The 18,890-nt window shown below is 37.2% G+C and overlaps 2 protein-coding genes and 1 long non-coding RNA gene across 23 annotated transcripts in view; 2 read left to right on the top strand and 1 right to left on the bottom strand.

Moving 5' to 3' along the window:
- nf1a (neurofibromin 1a) overlaps positions 1-18,890 on the bottom strand; it is a 63,535-nt gene that overhangs the window by 20,860 nt on the left and 23,785 nt on the right. For all 19 annotated transcript variants that reach the window (XR_014534695.1, XR_014534696.1, XR_014534697.1 and 16 more), the window contains 5 exons: positions 17,168-17,326; positions 16,983-17,080; positions 16,637-16,783; positions 16,103-16,249; positions 15,148-15,258 (listed from right to left, as the gene is read on the bottom strand). Coding sequence is in view for 15 of the 19 variants with exons in the window: in XM_083548571.1 (XP_083404697.1) it covers positions 15,148-15,258; positions 16,103-16,249; positions 16,637-16,783; positions 16,983-17,080; positions 17,168-17,326 (662 nt within the window). In the remaining 4 variants the exon portion in view is untranslated. The remainder of the gene's footprint in view (positions 1-15,147; positions 15,259-16,102; positions 16,250-16,636; positions 16,784-16,982; positions 17,081-17,167; positions 17,327-18,890) is intronic.
- LOC310730296 lies at positions 604-5,387 on the top strand. The gene is made up of 2 exons (XR_014534794.1): positions 604-797; positions 3,187-5,387. It is a non-coding gene; the product is annotated as an uncharacterized lncRNA (long non-coding RNA).
- LOC310729946 (oligodendrocyte-myelin glycoprotein-like) lies at positions 7,965-13,438 on the top strand. 3 transcript variants are annotated; one of them, XM_083548642.1, is made up of 3 exons: positions 7,965-9,869; positions 11,177-12,385; positions 12,475-13,438. In XM_083548642.1, the coding sequence occupies exons 1-2, from the start codon at positions 9,856-9,858 to the stop codon at positions 12,345-12,347; spliced, it is 1,185 nt and encodes a 394-aa protein (XP_083404768.1). In that variant the 5' UTR covers positions 7,965-9,855; the 3' UTR covers positions 12,348-12,385; positions 12,475-13,438. The 3 variants fall into 3 exon arrangements, with proteins under 3 accessions (XP_083404768.1, XP_083404769.1, XP_083404770.1); XM_083548643.1 differs by lacking the exon at positions 12,475-13,438 and having other exon boundaries at positions 9,015-10,314; positions 11,177-12,404; XM_083548644.1 differs by lacking the exon at positions 12,475-13,438 and having other exon boundaries at positions 9,017-9,869; positions 10,163-12,404.

Raw genomic sequence — 18,890 nt, 5'->3', positions numbered from 1 at the left:
GTAATCAACCATGGCAAAAAATAAACTGCTTATTTAAAATAAACTGTTCTTTGTTTGGGCTGAATTTGTACATGTTGGTTTGCATACCATATTTGTACGTTACTTGTTTACACTATAAGTATTGATAAAAAAAATAAATAAAAAAAATGTATATCTTTTTTATCTTGCATGCCACTTTCCCCAGTTCCTTTTCTTACATTCAGGTGTCTAAATACAGTCAACTGCTACTACTACTGTTTAATAAGTAAGAAACAGAAATCCAAACAAACAACCGAGGACTAGGTAATAGCAAAAGTCATTTAAAGCAATTAAAGCAGTTCTTTAAAAAAAAAAAAAATCCCAGTTTCATAAATACATATGAGATGACTACAATCAAGTGGATGCCATATTTGAGGTCTCCTTCACTAGGCCAATTATACCAGACATAAAACTCTGAGTTTAAAACATGGGTTAAAATAATTAAACTTTCTTCAAATCTGTATTGCTTTACCACTGCATTAATATGTTTTTCATAATTGCAGAGCAATGACATTAAAGTTAGTCTAGTGTCAAAGCCTAAGAAAAAAAAAAAAAAAGCAGTGGTTTCACAGCTCTCATTTCCTGTCATTTCATGTCAGTGAAATATATGCAAGTTCCTCATTCAACTTCAAGCCTTCGTGTTTCACCAAGGCTTTAAAAGAAGTTGGGTGGGCAAGCGGATATGTATATAGAATAATTTTTTAACATCGCTGATCTTTGATGATCGAATAGTTTTTGCAGAACATCATCTAGACTCATTAGTAAGCTGTCTTAACTGGGTAAGTAACAATGGTGTGTTTATGTACTAGAATTATGACAAAAAGATGCAGGATATGTTTGAAATGTATTTATTTGCTTATTTTATTAGTGGGTAACTATATAATAGTGTTTTACATTAATTGTCCTTAAGTAAAACAGACTTATCAGGGGTTGAGAACTGGATCGGTCTCATTTATACACATTATGTCATGTATATAATATGTATATAATTTGGCATTTGAAGAGAAATATAAAAACTAAATGCACTCTACTGTAATGTGTAGTTAATTAGAGAGCAATCTATATTTAAAGAACAGCCCAATATTTCACAGTACCAGTCCATTATTTTATTTATTTTTTCTCCTCATTGTGTAAAATATAGGGATAGTATTTACAAATGTATTTAGCCATCTTCTTAATGTAGCTACATAGCATGCAGACCTGCATTCCTTTGGTTTAAGATTTACAATGAAGAAAAATTTTGGCATAAAAAAAAAAAAAAAAAAAAAAAAAAAAAACCCACAACTCCGTGTGCCCTTTTTAAAGACAGGACAGACCATACCAGTCTGTAGCGGCACGACAGCGTGCAAATGATACGTGTCAAAATGACGTCCAAATGAATGCCACAACCCATGGTTTCTAAGCTGTATATTGCCCTAGAGCATTAAATTGCCTCCCTTTTCTCATAACGCATCCTGGTGCCATCTCTTTGCCACGTCAGTGTCACACATGACCGTACACAATGTAAAAGAAAATGTGGTTCATCCGACCAGGCCGCTTTCTTTTATTGCTTTATGGACCAGTTCTTAAGCTCACATGGCTATTGTACATGCCTTCAGCAGGGTGGATACTTTGGATGATTCACAGCTACGCCGCTTCGTGTGCAGCAAAATTCAATGCACTGTTCTGATACCCTTCTTCAAAAAACTAGCATTAAAATTTTCAGCAATTTCTGCTTCAGTAGCTCTTTTGTTGAATCAGGCCAGACAGGCTAATCTGTGCTCCTTATGCACATCAATAAATCTGTTGCTGGTTCACCACTTTTGAAAGGTACTGACCACTGAACATGAATCTCCCACAAGACCTCCCATTTTAGAAATGCTCTGACCCAGTCATTTAGCCATTGCAATTCAATAAATTACAGTATAGTTGATGCCTAATACATCCTTACCCTTATCATGTACTGGTGCAATTAGATATACAAAGCTATTCACTGTACCAGTCAGTAGTTTAAATGTTACGGCTGATCAGTGTATGTGGTCCGTCACAAGGCTCTGTGCATGTGCCGTTACTATAGATAGAATATGTCGGTAGTAGAATAAGCATATTCAATTGAATTCACCTGATCATGTTATAGCCAGAAAGACAGCTATGTACGTGCAAAAAAAATCAAAACAATTATGGATCAAGTAAAAGCATTCAACTGCACATGTTATACTGGGAACTTGACAGGGGGAAATGTCTCAACGGCACAGCTTGAGAGTTGCAACATGCTACAACTTCCGATAAAGTCTCAGGAAAACAACTGTTGCTAGGGTCAATAACAAACAAACTGCAACTGCAACAAAGCTTATATTTAATAGACAACCTAAAAATATTCTTTAAAAGAAACTGTACAAAGTCTCTTGCGATATGCTGGAGAAGGTTTTGCCTGAAATGTCATCGTCTTGGTTGTAGTTCTTGTTTTGGACAGAAAAAACAGGAATCCTAATGGCAATTTTGAATTTAGATTTTTGAATTTTATTATTTTTTTAAACATCTCTCAATAAAAATAATCCTGTGTTGGTAGAAAGATCTTCCCTGAATGGCACAGCACTGGCCACAGTACTCCTTTAAAAATGTACACCAGTTTGCATCGCTTAACACTTAAGAACTGACTATAAATAGATGTTTTGGTTCATTTATGCACACTATTAACATTATAGACAATTTAATTGATTAAAAAGTGTTTTAGGCCATTTTTGGACAAATATTTGTCCACATAGCAGGATCAAGACAAGTTTATTTGAGGGCACTTGACATTGCCTTGGTCTAGTTTGTCATTCATGCAGTTTTGTACAACATAAAAGATAAATACAAGCTTCCAGTACTTTAAAGCTACAGCTACGAAAGTTCAGTATTTCCAATAAATAAAAACCAAGGGGTGGTCTTTGATTTAGATTTTTTCCATCAAAATTCTCAATGTTCTAGTCATAATTTTCCAATCATTTTGCCTGTAAAACAGAAATATCATAAATATGTATCTAGTGCTATTATTTAGATTGTTTCATATGTTGTTGTATTGCCAATGAACACTGAAAAGTATACGCACAACACTTGATCGTTCTGGATAGCTCTAAGAGCATTCAGTTCTAATAAGGTAAGAGTACCATTAGAATATTAAGTATATTAACACATCTTCTCTGGTAGCTTACAGGAATCACCCGTGAAGAGGACATCATGAAATCAATTCTCAGTACATGTACACTGTTTCTGGTACTTGCATGGACACTAATTGGTGAAACAACTTTAGTTCCAAGTACCATCAAGCAGGAGGACAATAACTCTGATGATTATAGAAAAACCTTAATGAGTAATACCACCATTTTAGCTTTACAAACGACTGAAATTCAATTAAAAACAAGCAGCACCAAGCAGCATGAATATACTCTTAAAGACAATGAAACAACCATGCGGGGTGATGAATCCACCACTGCTGCTCCAAAAAGCATTGAACATCTTGTGAAATCAAGCACCACCAAGCAGCATGAAGATACCCATGAAGATTATAAATCTACCTTAATGAGTAAAGAGACCACTATGTTAGCTCTAAGAAGCACTGAACATCCTATGGAATCAAGCACCACCACGCAGCATGAAGATACTTTTAAATATCATGAAACAAACATAAAGAGTGATGAACCAACTAGTTTCACTCCAAAAAACATTGGACCTTCGCTAAAGCCAAGCAGCACCAAGCAGCAAGAATTTACCTCTAAAGATCAAGAAAAAGAAAATGTCTCATCTTCAAAATCGCCCCCACCAACCTTTGAGCACCAACATGTTACAAGTATGACTCATGGTAATGCCAAGACTATTTCTACTGGAGAAAGTACATCTCATTTGGCTCTCTTGACAGAATACAAAACACAAAAAAACACTGATCAAATCGCAATTACACCACTGATACAGAGTATCTCGAAAGGGTTGACTGTCACCAGAGATGACCAAACAGTAAATCATTTTAAATCCACCAATAAAGGTCTTGATATTCACACTAAAGGAAAGAAAACCACAAGATCTGCAGAGAAGGAATCTTTCAAGACTCTGATAGTTGATGGTTCTACTCCGTTCCAAAAAACTCAAGAGGTCATTACAAATCAAACACAGGAAGAAGTTCAGACTGCAGTAACAATGTCTACTAAATGGTCTTCACTTCCTCAAGAAAAAGAAAGCACACATCCTCCTAAATTCAATGTCACCGATTCAAATGGAACTTTGGACATTAGCACTAAAATGATTCAGCAAGAAAGAAATGATTCAGCCACCTACCCACTTGGCACATCAACGACCACTAGCTTTTCCACCAGTCTTAATCCATTTGATAACCCAGAGAATGGTACAACTTATACTGCTGATACCACAGAAACAAATGCAACATACAAAACAACCACAAAAGACATGATTAGAGAGACAAAACCTCCCACCCCTAATAACAACCCTCTCTCCACCATGCAAACAAAAAACACTGACTTTATTACATCCATAGCCCCTATCAAAGACAAAAATAAAGGGAATCCAGGAAAAATAGTTGCCTTGCTAATAGGTTGTATTCTTTTGTTGATGTTTTTAGCATTTGTAGTGATTTTCGTTAAAAATCGTCAAAGGAAGAAAAAGCTAATGGAGAATACTGACTGGGCTGGCCCATCACCATTCATTGAAGTTGATATCAACCCTAACACACCAACCATCATTGAGGATGGATCATTCCACCGACGAGAGTCCAAGAGAATTTCCCTCCACTCATTCCTACCCCAGCGGCTTTCGAAGCGGCTATCCTTTTTGAGCCCAACGGATGAGGAAATCCCTCTTGAGGGCACTCAAGCAAGCAGTATATTTGGGCAACATCATTTACAACCACTTAACGGACAAGCAACTCCACCAAACGTTATTCAGACATATGAAGCAAACAGTCCATCTGCTGAAGTCTCTTCGAACTCCAATGTCCCAGAGACTGTAAGCATTTCTCCACCTTCTGAAAACAACAAGGATATCAAAACAACTCCTAAACTCGATGAAAAGACCATTCAATCTCCACCTTCAGAGACAAATGGTGTTGATCCTACTGCATTTGAAGACGTGGATCTTAATGTTTCTCCAGCCAAGGATGCTGTATCATCATCACCACCAACAGATGCTACACACATCCCTACTCCACCACCACTAGCACCATCCTAAAGATGTTAAAAAAAACATCTGCAACTACAAACTATTATTTGAAAAAAATGTGCTTTTAGAACAAATGTTTTGCAAAGAAAAAACATTTGTACACAGCACAGAAGGGGAGTTGTTTTTAAAAATCAATCTCCAAGACTCCAGCTTTATCAATTAGTTTCCTGAAAGAGTAGAAACATGGTAGAAAAGTCATTAGTACAGTCTTTAGAGCACTGAGGCTATCAAGTTAATTTCCATTTAAAACATTTGCATAGGCTAAAACTCTGAACATCTAAAAAAAAATTTGCTATTTGTGGATACTGTTAGTAAACAGCACTGGGACATTAAAATACTCTCTTTAAAACTACATACAGGAAAGGTGACCGTGTTGGATGTGATTTACTCTTACTCTGGGCGATGTGGACATTGTTTATAAAACCGAGAATGCATTGAAAACAAGAGACCGCAAAGAAGAAGCAATTTCTGAGTCAATTGCAGCAGTTCCACCACCCAAGTTTTTTTTTTTAACAGAAAAAATGCATTTCAAAGTTTGTCTATTTTAACAGTGTGTTTAATAACCAGTTAGTAATGCTAATGTTAGTAATCTTAAAAGAACTGAAATACCACTGGGAAGAAAGTGCAAACACCAGAGTATATTGAGTGGTTGAAGTTTGTGCTTACTGAGCAAAAGGCTCTCAGCATGCAAATAAAAAGATTTTAATGCATCGTACTTGTATATTCTAGTCAGGCTTTCTTTCTTATGCAATGAAACAACTTAACCTAAAGGGTCATTTGAAAAATCTGTTATTGTTATGGAAGATTATAATGGTGACAAGTCATATGTGTGATTTCCCCCTCCCCCCAAAAAAGCATCAGTGACATCTGGGGTGCTCACACGCTTGTTCAATGTTCACTATAAATCCTTTCTAAAACAAAGAAGCTTGTTGTTTTGCTGGCTTTAAGCAGTAGTCTAAATGTAACAAACCAACTAACCTTACATACCTATAATACCTATATACATTTCCTCATAACTGGCAAAATAAAAATATGGCTTTCCTTAAACTGTAAATATAAAATAAAATAAGAATTTGAAAACGTAGACTTAAAATTGCAACGCTAACTGGCAGTGGTGTGTTGTGTATATACATACATACATACATACATACATACATACATACATATACATACAGTGAGGAAAATAAGTATTTGAACACCCTGCTATTTTGCAAGTTCTCCCACTTAGAAATCATGAAGGGGTCTGAAATTGTCATCGTAGGTGCATGTCCACTGTGAGAGACATAATCTAAAAAAAATAATCCAGAAATTACAATATATGGTTTTTAAACTATTTATTTGTAAGATACAGCTGCAAAAGTATTTGAACACCTGAGAAAGTCAATGTTAATATTTGGTACAGTAGCCTTTGTTTGCAATTACAGAGGTCAAATGTTTCCTGTAGTTTTTCACCAGGTTTGCACACACTGCAGGAGGGATTTTGGCCCACTCCTCCACACAGATCTTCTCTAGATCAGTCAGGTTTCTGGCCTGTCGCTGAGAAACACGGAGTTTGAGCTCCCTCCAAAGATTCTCTATTGGGTTTAGGTCTGGAGACTGGCTAGGCCATGCCAGAACCTTGATATGCTTCTTACAGAGCCACTCCTTAGTTATACTGGCTGTGTGCTTCGGGTCATTGTCATGTTGGAAGACCCAGCCCCGACCCATCTTCAATGCTCTAACTGAGGAAAGGAGGTTGTTCCCCAAAATCCGCAATACATGGCCCCGGTCATCCTCTCCTAAATACAGTGCAGTCACCCTGTCCCATGTGCAGAAAAACACCCCCAAAGCATGATGCTACCACCCCCATGCTTCACAGTAGGGATGGTGTTCTTGGCATGGTACTCATCATTCTTCTTCCTCCAAACACATTAAGTGGAATTATGACCCAAAAGTTCTATTTTGGTCTCATCTGACCACATGACTTTCTCCCATGACTCCTCTGGATCATCCAAATGGTCATTGGCAAGCTTAAGACGTGCCTGGACATGTGCTGGTTAAAGCAGGGGAACCTTCCCGTGTAGTTCTGGGCTGATTTCTCACCTTCCTTAGGATCATTGAGACCCCACAAGGTTAGATCTTGCATGGAGCCCCAGTCCGGGGGAGATTGACAGTCATGTTTAGCTTCTTCCATTTTCTAATGATTGCTCCAACAGTGAACCTTTTTTCACCAAGCTGCTTGGCAATTTCCCCGTAGCCCTTTCCAGCCTTGTGGAGGTGTACAATTTTGTCTCTAGTGTCTTTGGACAGCTCTTTGGTCTTGACCATGTTAGTAGTTGGATTCTTACTGATTGTATGGGGTGGACAGGTGTCTTTATGGAGCTAACGACCTCAAACAGGTGCATCTAATTTAGGATAATAAATGTAGTGGAGGTGGACATTTTAAAGGCAGACTAACAGGTCTTTGAGGATCAGAATTCTAGCTGATAGACAGGTGTTCAAATACTTATTTGCAGCTGTATCATACAAATAAATAGTTTAAAAATCATGTATTGTGATTTCTGGATTTATTTTTTAGATTATGTCTCTCACAGTGGACATGCACCTACGATGACAATTTCAGACCCCTCCATGATTTCTAAGTGGGAGAACTTGCAAAATAGCAGGGTGTTCAAATACTTGTTTTCCTCACTGTATATATACATACATACACATACACACCAAAAAAATATATAATTCCACTATGTATATAATTTCAGAAAAAAAAAAATTCTGATTTCACACCTCTGTGGGTATTGCTCCATTTTCAATTGAAGTCCTACTGGACGCTACAGTTTGACACTTTTGTAGCAAAACAGAAACCATTTACAATCTAGTAAAATGTATTTTGGTAGTTGTACCATGCTGGAATAGAAAGTTAATTCTAAGTATTGAAATGAGCCGAAAGCTTTTGTGCATAACCATATCCACAACTGGGATTAGACTAGATGAATAAGCAGAGATTCACAAATGGAAATGAATGGGCATGCATGCTTACCAATGATCTTAATCCCACTATGCAGTTCATCATTAAATAAATCTTTACAATTCTTATTTGAGAAATCTTATTTCAGAAGGTAATTATCTGTTTGTACTTAAAACCATTACCAGAAAATACACAAAGCATCATTAAATCATTAGATCAAAATAGTAATTACTTTATTGTACTTTGTTCTTGCATGATCTAAGACCAGGCCTTTTTAATACAGACTATATACAAACTACTCTGGTAAATATAGATCACTGATCAAATACACTTTACATGAAAAGATTAATTTACACATTAATATTAATAGTGATTTAATAAAATGCAGAACCACACGAGAAGTTGCGCACATATTCACGCACTTCACACCTAGGGTAAAATTTAACACCTATTTAATTTTGGACAGAGTGAGAAAACTTCAAAACCCAGATGAAACCTGTATGCACCGGCACCACATACATACGGAGCCCAGGTTCTCACAGAGACTGCGGTTTTATCTCCAAGTAGAGGTTAGTCAGTGTGTTCAAAATGTAACAAGAACACCAGATGTCGAATTAATTTTCTCAAAACAATTGTGTCATGTAACTTTTGTTTTAAATCCGGATTTAAGATTTTCCAGAAAAAAAAAAACTCTAAATAAGCACACACCATTGGATCAGCCCAAAGTGATCCAGCCCAAAGTAATCAGGAGACCCACCATTAAATAACAAAAATCAGAAAAAATTACCACAAAAGAAAAATAATTTTATCATTATATCCTTTCATGACCTTCATAACATGCTCACAGTTAATACTGTTGCTGTAATGAGTGAGTGACTGTAAAATAGCAACCTACTTATTTATATATATATTAAAAAAAAAAAACACGGTGATGTTTCATAGAGGTAGTCATTCACATTAAATAGTGGCACTGCAGTGCAGTCAAGGTTAGTGTATTAGTATGTGCTGTGTGTACAAAAAAAACACAGTACACGTGTTTATACTGGAAAATGACAGCAGGTCTGTGCGTATGGAGAGAAAACAAAAGAAAAGAGATGGGAGAAAGAGGGGAGATTTCATTGAGTGCACTGGTTGTGATTATAAAAGGTTTTAGAGTCAGCAGTCCCATCTCTCGCCAAACCCCCCACCACACCCCCAAACCTTGTCAGCAGCAGCAGCAGCAGGAGCTGTCTATATGCTGCATTTCTCCACTATCTCTCCCACCTCCCTCCTGCTCACTGCTCATTTCGCCACTCTCCAAGCACTCAGATGCTGCTGGGATGAGCAGCTTGCAGCATTTGGGGTTTAAGCCATCAGAGGCTTGCTCACCACCACAGCACTGGTATGCCTAGAGGCGAGTCCGGCCAAGGAAATGGGTGCGAGAGAAGAACCACCTATTAACTCACTAATGCTTAGTGTAGCTGGGAAGGGAAAAGGGGAGGGAAAGATATGAGCCTGATGGAGGGGGTAATATAGCGAGTGCAGAGTGAGAGACAGAGAAACAGAGATTGAATGTGGGTGAGGAAGGACTAACCTGCCATGCAGAGTAGCAGAAAAAAGAAAAAAAGACAGTGACTGAAATTATCCTCTGCTGCTCCAGATAAGAGGAGAGCTAGAAAGAAGAGGCTGGAGTGTGAAAAAGAGAGAAAAGAAATGACGGAATATTGATGGAAAGGATAAGGTAAGTCATTTTCTGTATTTAATACATTCACGGTAGAGATAAACAAAGCAAAATACTTTATATTAAACATGTCAGAGATCTGCTTAAAATATTTTTAGCCTATATACAAATACAGTTGTACACTTTAGCTTTTTTCGGTAAAATAACAATCTTCCAGCAAAAAAAAAAACCCTCAAATATTCAGCTACATATCACATCACAAATCCCGGCTAATCATCAGAAAAAATCTAAACTTCTTGTATACTACACTGGCGTATAGTGTGATCTGGACAGTAAATTTGCACGGTCCCTAGATAACAGTTAACAAGAAAAAGGACAGGACCCGAGATGCTGGTAACCAGGCAAAATGCTAACCGCTCACTGCAGCAGAAACAGCAGCATGGGAGAGTTGCTTCTGGCAGGGACTCAAACTCCAGCCACAGCTCAAGCCCAAGAGAGAACTGAGGTGCTCTGCTCACTTACCTCTCGCTCTGCCACATAGTAGATACAGACAAACAGCCCAACAAGACCTTATATAAATATTTTTGATATTGCACCAGCTGTGTGCTATTATAAAGATGAGACTAGCTTTGACCGATATTCAAAAGATAAAATTCTACATTGCTTGTTCATGTTTTAACCTATAATAAATTACTGAGTCACACAAGAGCCATATTAGCATACTAGTAGTTTTTAAGGGTTACATATGTAATAGAATATAATGATAATCATTGAACACGGACAAAATAAAGCCTGTTCAAAGATGAGACTGCAGCAGTGTTTGGGTGAAATCATATCTAATCCAACAACAAGAAAAAAAAATAGAAACTTTATCTACAGAGGATTACAAATGTGTCACCTTCCAGAGAGAATATTCCATCCCATCATCTTGTAAAGCAATTATCATCCCAACAAGGATAAGGACAGGTTTTACAGGTCACATAAATTTGCTACAAAGCAGAAAGCTGGTCTCGAGGTTGAACCAGATGATACAGCTTATGCACACAATTAAGAGCATAGGTGGGGGACTGCTGAAAGAAGAACAAAATGGAAAATAAATAGTAAATCATTATATGCTACTAAACATCATATAATTTCATAGACTGAATCAATACATGAAGCATAATTACAGCTCAGGCAGTAACAATTGTGATAAGGCCAAACAACAGGATGTATATTGTAGCTTCTTTTCAAATATTGTCGCCGTCTTTAGCCATGTAGTGCTGGTAAATAACTAATCAGCAAAACACCATATGGAAAAATCAAATAGTCCTATAAAGCAACATGTCCCTTTTGATGTCTTGTAATTAAATTATTTTATTTTATAGGACAGCTCACACAATGTCTGCCTCTATGCTGGTTTGCCTGCTGCTCTTGATACTATGTGCAGTGTCTGTGCTGGCTATCTGCCCCTCGGCATGCTCCTGTGGTAGGGGCCATCGAGCGGTGGACTGCTCAGCCCGAGGTCTCGTACTGCTACCCAACAGCCTGCAACACAACATCCATTTCCTCAACTTGTCACACAACCGGCTGCAAAACCTAGATGGAGTTCTCAGCCACTTTGCCCACCTAAGAATTCTGGATATCTCCCACAACCATCTCAACCACCTTCCATCTGGCCTGCCGCGAGCACTGTGGGATATCCATGCATCCGTTAACCGCATTCACCACCTTGAAAAAAACGACACTGCTTACCACTGGAACCTGCAGGCCTTAGACTTATCAAACAACCAGTTAGAGCGTGTGGTCTTCATTAACAACACACTACCCAGTCTGCGAGCACTCAACCTAAGCCACAACAAGTTCTGGACTGTTCCAACAAACATGCCCTACAATCTGGAGATGATAGACCTCTCCCACAACTTTCTGCTGCAGATTCTGCCTGGCTCACTGGAACGCCTTGCCAGGCTGTCCCAATTTTATTTGCATGCTAATCGCTTTGCTTCAGTGAGTGAGGGTGTGTTCAATCGATTGGAAGCTTTGCAACTCCTTACACTTGGGGATAACCCGTGGGCATGTGAGGACGAGCAAAACATTACATACCTACTAAACTGGATGCAGCAGACCCCAGCAAAGGTTCTGGGCTGCCCTTGTTTCATCAGGCCCACATGTGGAGAAGCCCACTTGTCCACCACCAGAACCCGGCACTCTGCATCATACACTGAGCCTCCACTGGGTACTGACACTCGTGATCAACCACATGTGCATGCTATAACTTCGGGATATCTGTCCAAATCGGCACTGCTTAACTTTCCAGACAATTGGAGTATTGATAATTCTTCTGGGGCATCTGAGCAGGCACTGAACAAGGGTGTGGGACTTCTCACATCAACCCCGTACAGTCTCTCCTCCCAGACAAGCACAACAATCCGCACACGGAGCGCCAAAAAGCCATTGCCTGAAAGAGCTCGCAGCACAAGCATCAAAATCAATCACTGCAAACCTCATACTGTCGCTTTAATCCTTTTGGGCACAGCAATCATCCTTAGTATCTTCTGATTTTGCATCAAGTTGGAATAATTCCTGACTAGAAATTAGTTTGGATTGAAAACACAACCATGCAAAATCTTGATGCAAAATCTTCTGATTTTGCATCAAGTTGGAATAATTCCTGACTAGAAATTAGTTTGAATTGAAAACACAACCATGCCATTATAGACTTAAAAGGCAGACCATACTGAGGTTTAACGTCTTTTAACTACACAATTTGACTGTTTCTGATTCTGTGGTTATTCTCAACAGTGTGTGGTGGTCTGGGGAAAAACATGTGTGGCTAAATTCTGGCAAAGAGCTGACGGTTATAAAAAATAAAAAAATATTAAATGGGGGGGGTGCTTTCTGTAAAACCATGTTTAATGTGGAGAGAGGTTAAGAAAAATAGTGCTAACAAGTCAGTCTGGAAGTCTCTGAAGCCTTGCTAGCTAACTGTGATTCACAGTAATCAAGTTGTTGGATAGTTATGTGTTGTAAAAGATGGAGCTCCGAAAAGATACTCTCAAATTGTTTACCTCTGAATGCCAAAAAGAAAAAAAATTGCACTAAAACAGCAGTCTCTTTGAATTGTTAAACAAATTTTCTTTTGACTTTTGGGGTTAACCCACCTACAGAAAGTGGTTGAGATGCACGGCCCAAAAAAAAAAAAAAAAAGGGCGCTATAGTTCTCAGAACTACATGGAAAAAATGGCAGCAGGTGAAGGGCGTTTCCCTGGCCACCACACATACTCTGTGCTTCAAACAAACTGTCCACTACTCTCTATGCAGTATGTCTGTCATGCATAGATATCTTGACAAACTACTAGAAATGCATACAAATGACTTTAAACAATAGTGTGGGAAAAAAGATCTCCCCTGTATTATGCTCGTCCATAAAAAACAGTATAAATTCCAAATGTCTGAAATGAAGTCTAATGTCATTTTCATAGGACAGTACTTTCAAGGTTATACATGACATGCGAGGAATCCACATAATGCAGTTACCCATGTGTAAAAATACTTTTAAACTTAACCCTTTATCATACTTAGACTTTATTTCCCATTTTCAGCCAAATGTCTCTTGCTACATTGGTCTATCATGAAAACAAATCGTCAAACAGAATCCTATGAATGATTGCTGCACGTGCTTTTCTTTGCTCAATTACTAAAATCAGACATGACTTAAGAATCAGCAGTTTTAAAAATACAATGCCTACAGGTGGGACCCTCAGTTATCGAATGCTGTCCAGCCCACTTCGTTTGGTGCATCTAGTAAATGAAGGTTCTCCAGCGAGAGCTTTCCAAACGCTCCACAGTATTAAAGATCGCACAGGCATTTAACTGTAGGTAATGGTGCTGTTAAAGCTGAGAAGCGTTTGCTGACAAAGAGCCAATTTTCCTCAGATAACAGGTTTGGCTACAATCTTATTCTCTTTTATTTTTCATTAAAAGTTCAACTTTAAAATAGCAAAAACAAAATGGTTTATAATTAGAATACTTAGTAGCAATATCAAGCAGGTTAAGGTTAACAGCTAGCCCTTTATCATTAAAATAACTTTGCAACTGGCAAAACAAAATGCGCTTATTCATAAAATAGGAAGGCGATTATACCAACGTAATCACAAAATTTAATGTCTACAAAAAAGTGTGGGTATTGCAAGCATGATCAATTCTCTACATCTATGAGTAATGAGAAACAAACCCTGTGTTAAATGGATAGTGTTTAGCTTTAAATGGCTTTCAGATGGCTGTTTGGATAAAAAGCTGTGTGTACATACTGCAGTGTTGACCTGTTATCATTGTTGCATAACACATTTGAGAAACTATTTGAGTGCAAAGAACACTCCTGCTGTTCTGTGTACAGCTTGGAAAATCATTTACAGTACACATTTGCCGGAAATTCCAAATATATTGGCAAAAGAAATTGTACTGAACCTGAGGAAAAAGTGCTAAATGTTTTTAAATAAAAAAAAAAGTCTCAAAAAGGTGAGGGGAAGACTGGCATGAAGTTGTGTTAGGTTATTACAGTCACACAGGATATTAGGCATTAAGGCTGACTGCACAAGCAAATGTGCAGAGGAAATAAAGGCTATTTTACAGCATGCAAAATACCAGTAAACTAAAGTGTGCCAAGCAAAAATCTTAATATCAATATACACTGCTGAAAATAATTACATGTTAAAAAACCCAACATAGGCAAAAATTGGTCATAAATGTAGTGTGTTGGTGACTATGCAAATCAGCCATTTAAGTAGACGTTTCATTGATGAGCTGGGGTAGCTGAGTGTTTAAGATGTCAGGCTAATCAGAAGGTGGTGAGTTTAAATCCTGGCACCACCAAACTGCACTGCTGGGTCCCTGAGCAAGACCTTAAAATTCTCAACAACTCAGCTGCAAAAAAATATCAATGAATATCGATCTTTATAAGGGCATCTGCCATATTCTGTAAATGTAAACATATTTAATATGCCACAATTAATTGAATTTTAAAATATATATATATTTTTAGATTTGCCTAAATTGTTTAACAAACTATTGTTTAACACAAAATCATTACTTAAATACTAGATGAATAAAACAATAGGAAAAAAAAACCTTGCTTAACTTTTTAAGCCTCGTGTAGAAACTGATATGTTACAGACCTTCTTACACGGTGCAAACACACAAAACACTAACTTACCTTGTGAAAGAAGATTATACCTGTAGTTTTCTATCACATATTTGGTCGGGCCATTAAACACAATCAAAGAAGTCTGATTTCTCAAGTGGTTCAAAATGGTTTTATTATAGATTATAATTTACACCGCAACAAGTTAAAAAATCTTACCTTCGAGCAATGTAATAGAAAACAGGGTTGCCATTCTTCGATGTTCCTGCCTGGTAAAAGATATTAAGTGTCTTCAGAGCTTTGAATTCTTCTTTTTCATGGACCTGGTGCCTGTGAAAAAGAAAATTCTTTTTAATTAACTTTCACTGGACAGTAGGATTTAATAGCCGTTTTGTATCCAACAAACAAACAAAAAAATAAATCAATAAAATGGACAGTATAGTTAAAGAGGTACCTTAAATGTATCTAATTTTCCAAGTACTATACGCTATACTGTAAACACTAAATAATTAAACATTAGTCTCAGTGGTACAATCACAAGAGTGGCAAAAAAGTGGGATTTGTGTTGCTTCAATAGCAGATTATGCAATAAAGAAAATGACTAAACAAATAAATGTAAAATGATTTTCTATTAAAGAACCAGCAAATTTAACTTAAACTTAATTTAGCTCATTTTCTTTTATACTAAAATGTGTAGGTAGAAAAACTTTCATGTGTTAAGATGCAAGACCTTTAAAATGAAACCTTAATGTTTGCAGAGTTTTAAATTCCTTTTATTTTTTTATAAAAATTTTTAGGCTGTTTTTTCACATCAGAAAATGCCACAGAACTTTTTTGGGGCTGGAAAAAAAAAAAAGCCAACTTGTGTGACACACCCTGTACGTCATGTTGTATCTATAACACTGTCACCACATCTTCCTTCTGATTTTCCCAACTAGTAACAAGTACATTAATATCCGTTTCTTTGTTTAATACAAAAGGTATTAGATGTATGATCGGGTAAAAGCAAACACCCACTCTCCTGGAAAGTTTAGTATGGGGGGTTTTTTTGTGGGTTTTTTTTTTTATGAAGGTTGATATTTCCTGTGCAGATTACACATAAAATGTGGACAGGAAAAATAAGTTGAAAAAAAGTGATTGAGCATGGGTGTGGCAAAAGATCAAGTAAATTTACCTAGTCATGAACTCCTCAAACTTGGAACTGGTGAGGTTAAGACTGGACCAGTGAGTGTCTGCTACAGGTTTGTGCTCAGGTGGGCCGAGATATGCCAGGAGTGTAGCCATCTTATCAAAGGGTCTTCTACCAACAGCCTTGTGGTCCCTGCCAAACAAATCAATTCTCCTTGTTATTGTGGATAAAAATAAACAAGCAACATTACAAGTTCGATTACAAGAACTATAAGAAACGTTTCCATAACTAATTACTACAGAATATCTCTAAAGCTACAATATACTAGTATGTTTGAGCACACTTCTATCATGAGTAGGTCAAAATGTAGAGCAACAGTCTGTTTACCAAAAAGCAGAAATGCAAGCAAGTTGTACTGTGTAAAGGCCATAGTCTTTTTTGGAAAGAGGAATAGAAATGCAAGAACTGGAAGCAGGTCTAAAGCCAGGAGACTTTAAGGATATCTAACAACCTTTAATGCAGTCAGTGGCAAATTTTCCCAAACATTTGTCGACTGGGCTCATCAATGTGTTAACATACCTGTTGCTGGATAAATACTGCCCAATTCTCTCCTGGTTGTTCCAGAGCAAACGGTGCAAGGCAAGCACATTTCCATCACTGATGAAGGAGAGGCTGTGATTGACTGAATCACTAGGGGGGGAGTCAGATGCTATGTCTAGGAAAAATCTGCAAAAATAATAACCAGGTTGTTAAAAAAAAAAAAATCATAACTCAAGTTACTGTATAGCAAAGATACATTTCCATTTTTGGTCAGTTTGCATTCATTAAGGAACGCCTAAATTCATGTTTTTATTAAGCTACACTTTATTAATTTTTAAATGACTGCCATCCTTGAAGATGCAAGCCAAAATTCCCCCACACATACTTCCTTGCTGCCTCAAAGTTGTTTTTCACAAAATCATTAAAAGGCCTCATATGCTCTTCCTTGGTGAAGAGAACATGATTGGCAATACTCTGAAGAATCTGCAAAAAAAAGAGAAACTGGCATAAGTAATCATTCTGATAAAGCATGACCACATTAAAATGCATACACCTGCAGAAATGCCTTACTTTAGACATGAGTTTAAGGCCGCGCTCAATCCGAGGAGGAGGCTTCTTTTCCAAGATGCCTGCCTCATAGGGAGACACTATGGCAGGGTTGATAAAGCGCAGGAACATGGCACTGCCAACGGCACCAATGCTGTTCTGCGGGAAGCGCTGGCTTACCACCTACGTGGACACAGTGAATGAAGGATGATGCAGAAGGAGAAAAGAAAGATGGTGCAAAGATTAGTAACAGAAAATACAGTTAGAGGAGAGAAAAAAGAAAGGAACAGAAAAATGTTACAAAAATGGTTCCTGAAGATCTACCATTGCTAAACCCCTTTTAAACCCACAAGTGATTGTATTAGTAGTAAACCCTAATATTTGTGATTGGATTGAAATAACATTAAAGCAAAAAAGAAAACCATAGATGGATCTGACAGATATGATGATATGATGATATACTGACAGTAGGCAATGTTTTGCTGCAGATGGAAAAATAAAAAGGCATGAATGAAACATTTGGAATGAATCAAATCCCAAGCGAAACCATGCTCAGATAATCTGAAGCAAAACCCAAATAATAATGTGCTTGATTTAACCTCTTCACCTTTCAGATTGCACAACATACAAATGATGGTCAGTCTTAATAACCCAATCTGAATGAATGATTAAACACCACATCACCTGCATCAGTATTAAAACAGAACTCACTATGTCCTCATATTTAATAAAAAATGTTTTAAATAAAATAAAAACTCAATACAAAGACTAACTGACTAACAGTATCAATGCCATGAAAAATATTTTTGTATGTTTAGAACTATACACACACACGCACACACACTTTCTAATAGCAAATATCAGTGTATATATGTTTTGAAGCATAAAGCCAGAAAGCTTCCAAAATTAAAACAAAAACACTATGAAGGTATATGTGAAATATATGTGCACAACAGATTTCTGCTTTTCTACTCTATGAGGTTGGAATAACAATTTAGTGTGTTGAATATGCAGATGAGATGACATGCATTGAAATATCGTAAAAACATTGTAAAAGACTGATATGATTTGATATTTTTCAAGAGAAATTACATTTCTTAATTACTGGTAACTCAAAAAGAGCTGTGGTGAAGAATTAAAGCATGGTAACCAACAACTGACAAAAAAATAAATACAAGGGTGAGAAAAGTATAAAACATTCATGCATGAACAGATGTGTATGTACAAAGTATTGAAAATACCTAAGTAGCATACAAGGGACACACACACACACACACGTTTAATCCATCCATCTGTCTATATATTAATATTCTACTTGCCATCCACTTTATTTAGAACAGCTGTACATCTGCACAGTTAACTAATCAGGCTATTTTGTGATAGCCATACCATGTAGAAAAAAATCATGGAGGTACAGACCAAAGCTTTAACTTATTTTTATACCATACATCAGAAGAAAAGTGATCTCTGTGACTTTGACATTGGCATGGTTGTTGCCAGATGAGATAGCTCGAGTATTACATAAACTGCTGCCGGTTTTGGTGAGCCTGGACAGCTCTTAACCTGTATCTGCATGATTTTGCTGTCATGAGTAAATAACTGCATGAACGTGCAGGTGCTGTTTTCAAGGTAGATGGTGAGTGGTGAATATATATAAATCACTCACACACACACACACACACACTAATTGCATTTACCACACCAATATGGATCATGCAGTTGTTTATATCTAGAGAAACTGCTGATC

Source organism: Silurus aristotelis (genome assembly GCF_946808225.1).
Source record: "Silurus aristotelis genome assembly, chromosome: 8".
Classification (NCBI taxonomy): Eukaryota; Metazoa; Chordata; class Actinopteri; order Siluriformes; family Siluridae; genus Silurus; species Silurus aristotelis.
Note: the sequence above shows the minus strand (reverse complement) of the source record. Positions and strands in the feature narration are given on the sequence as shown.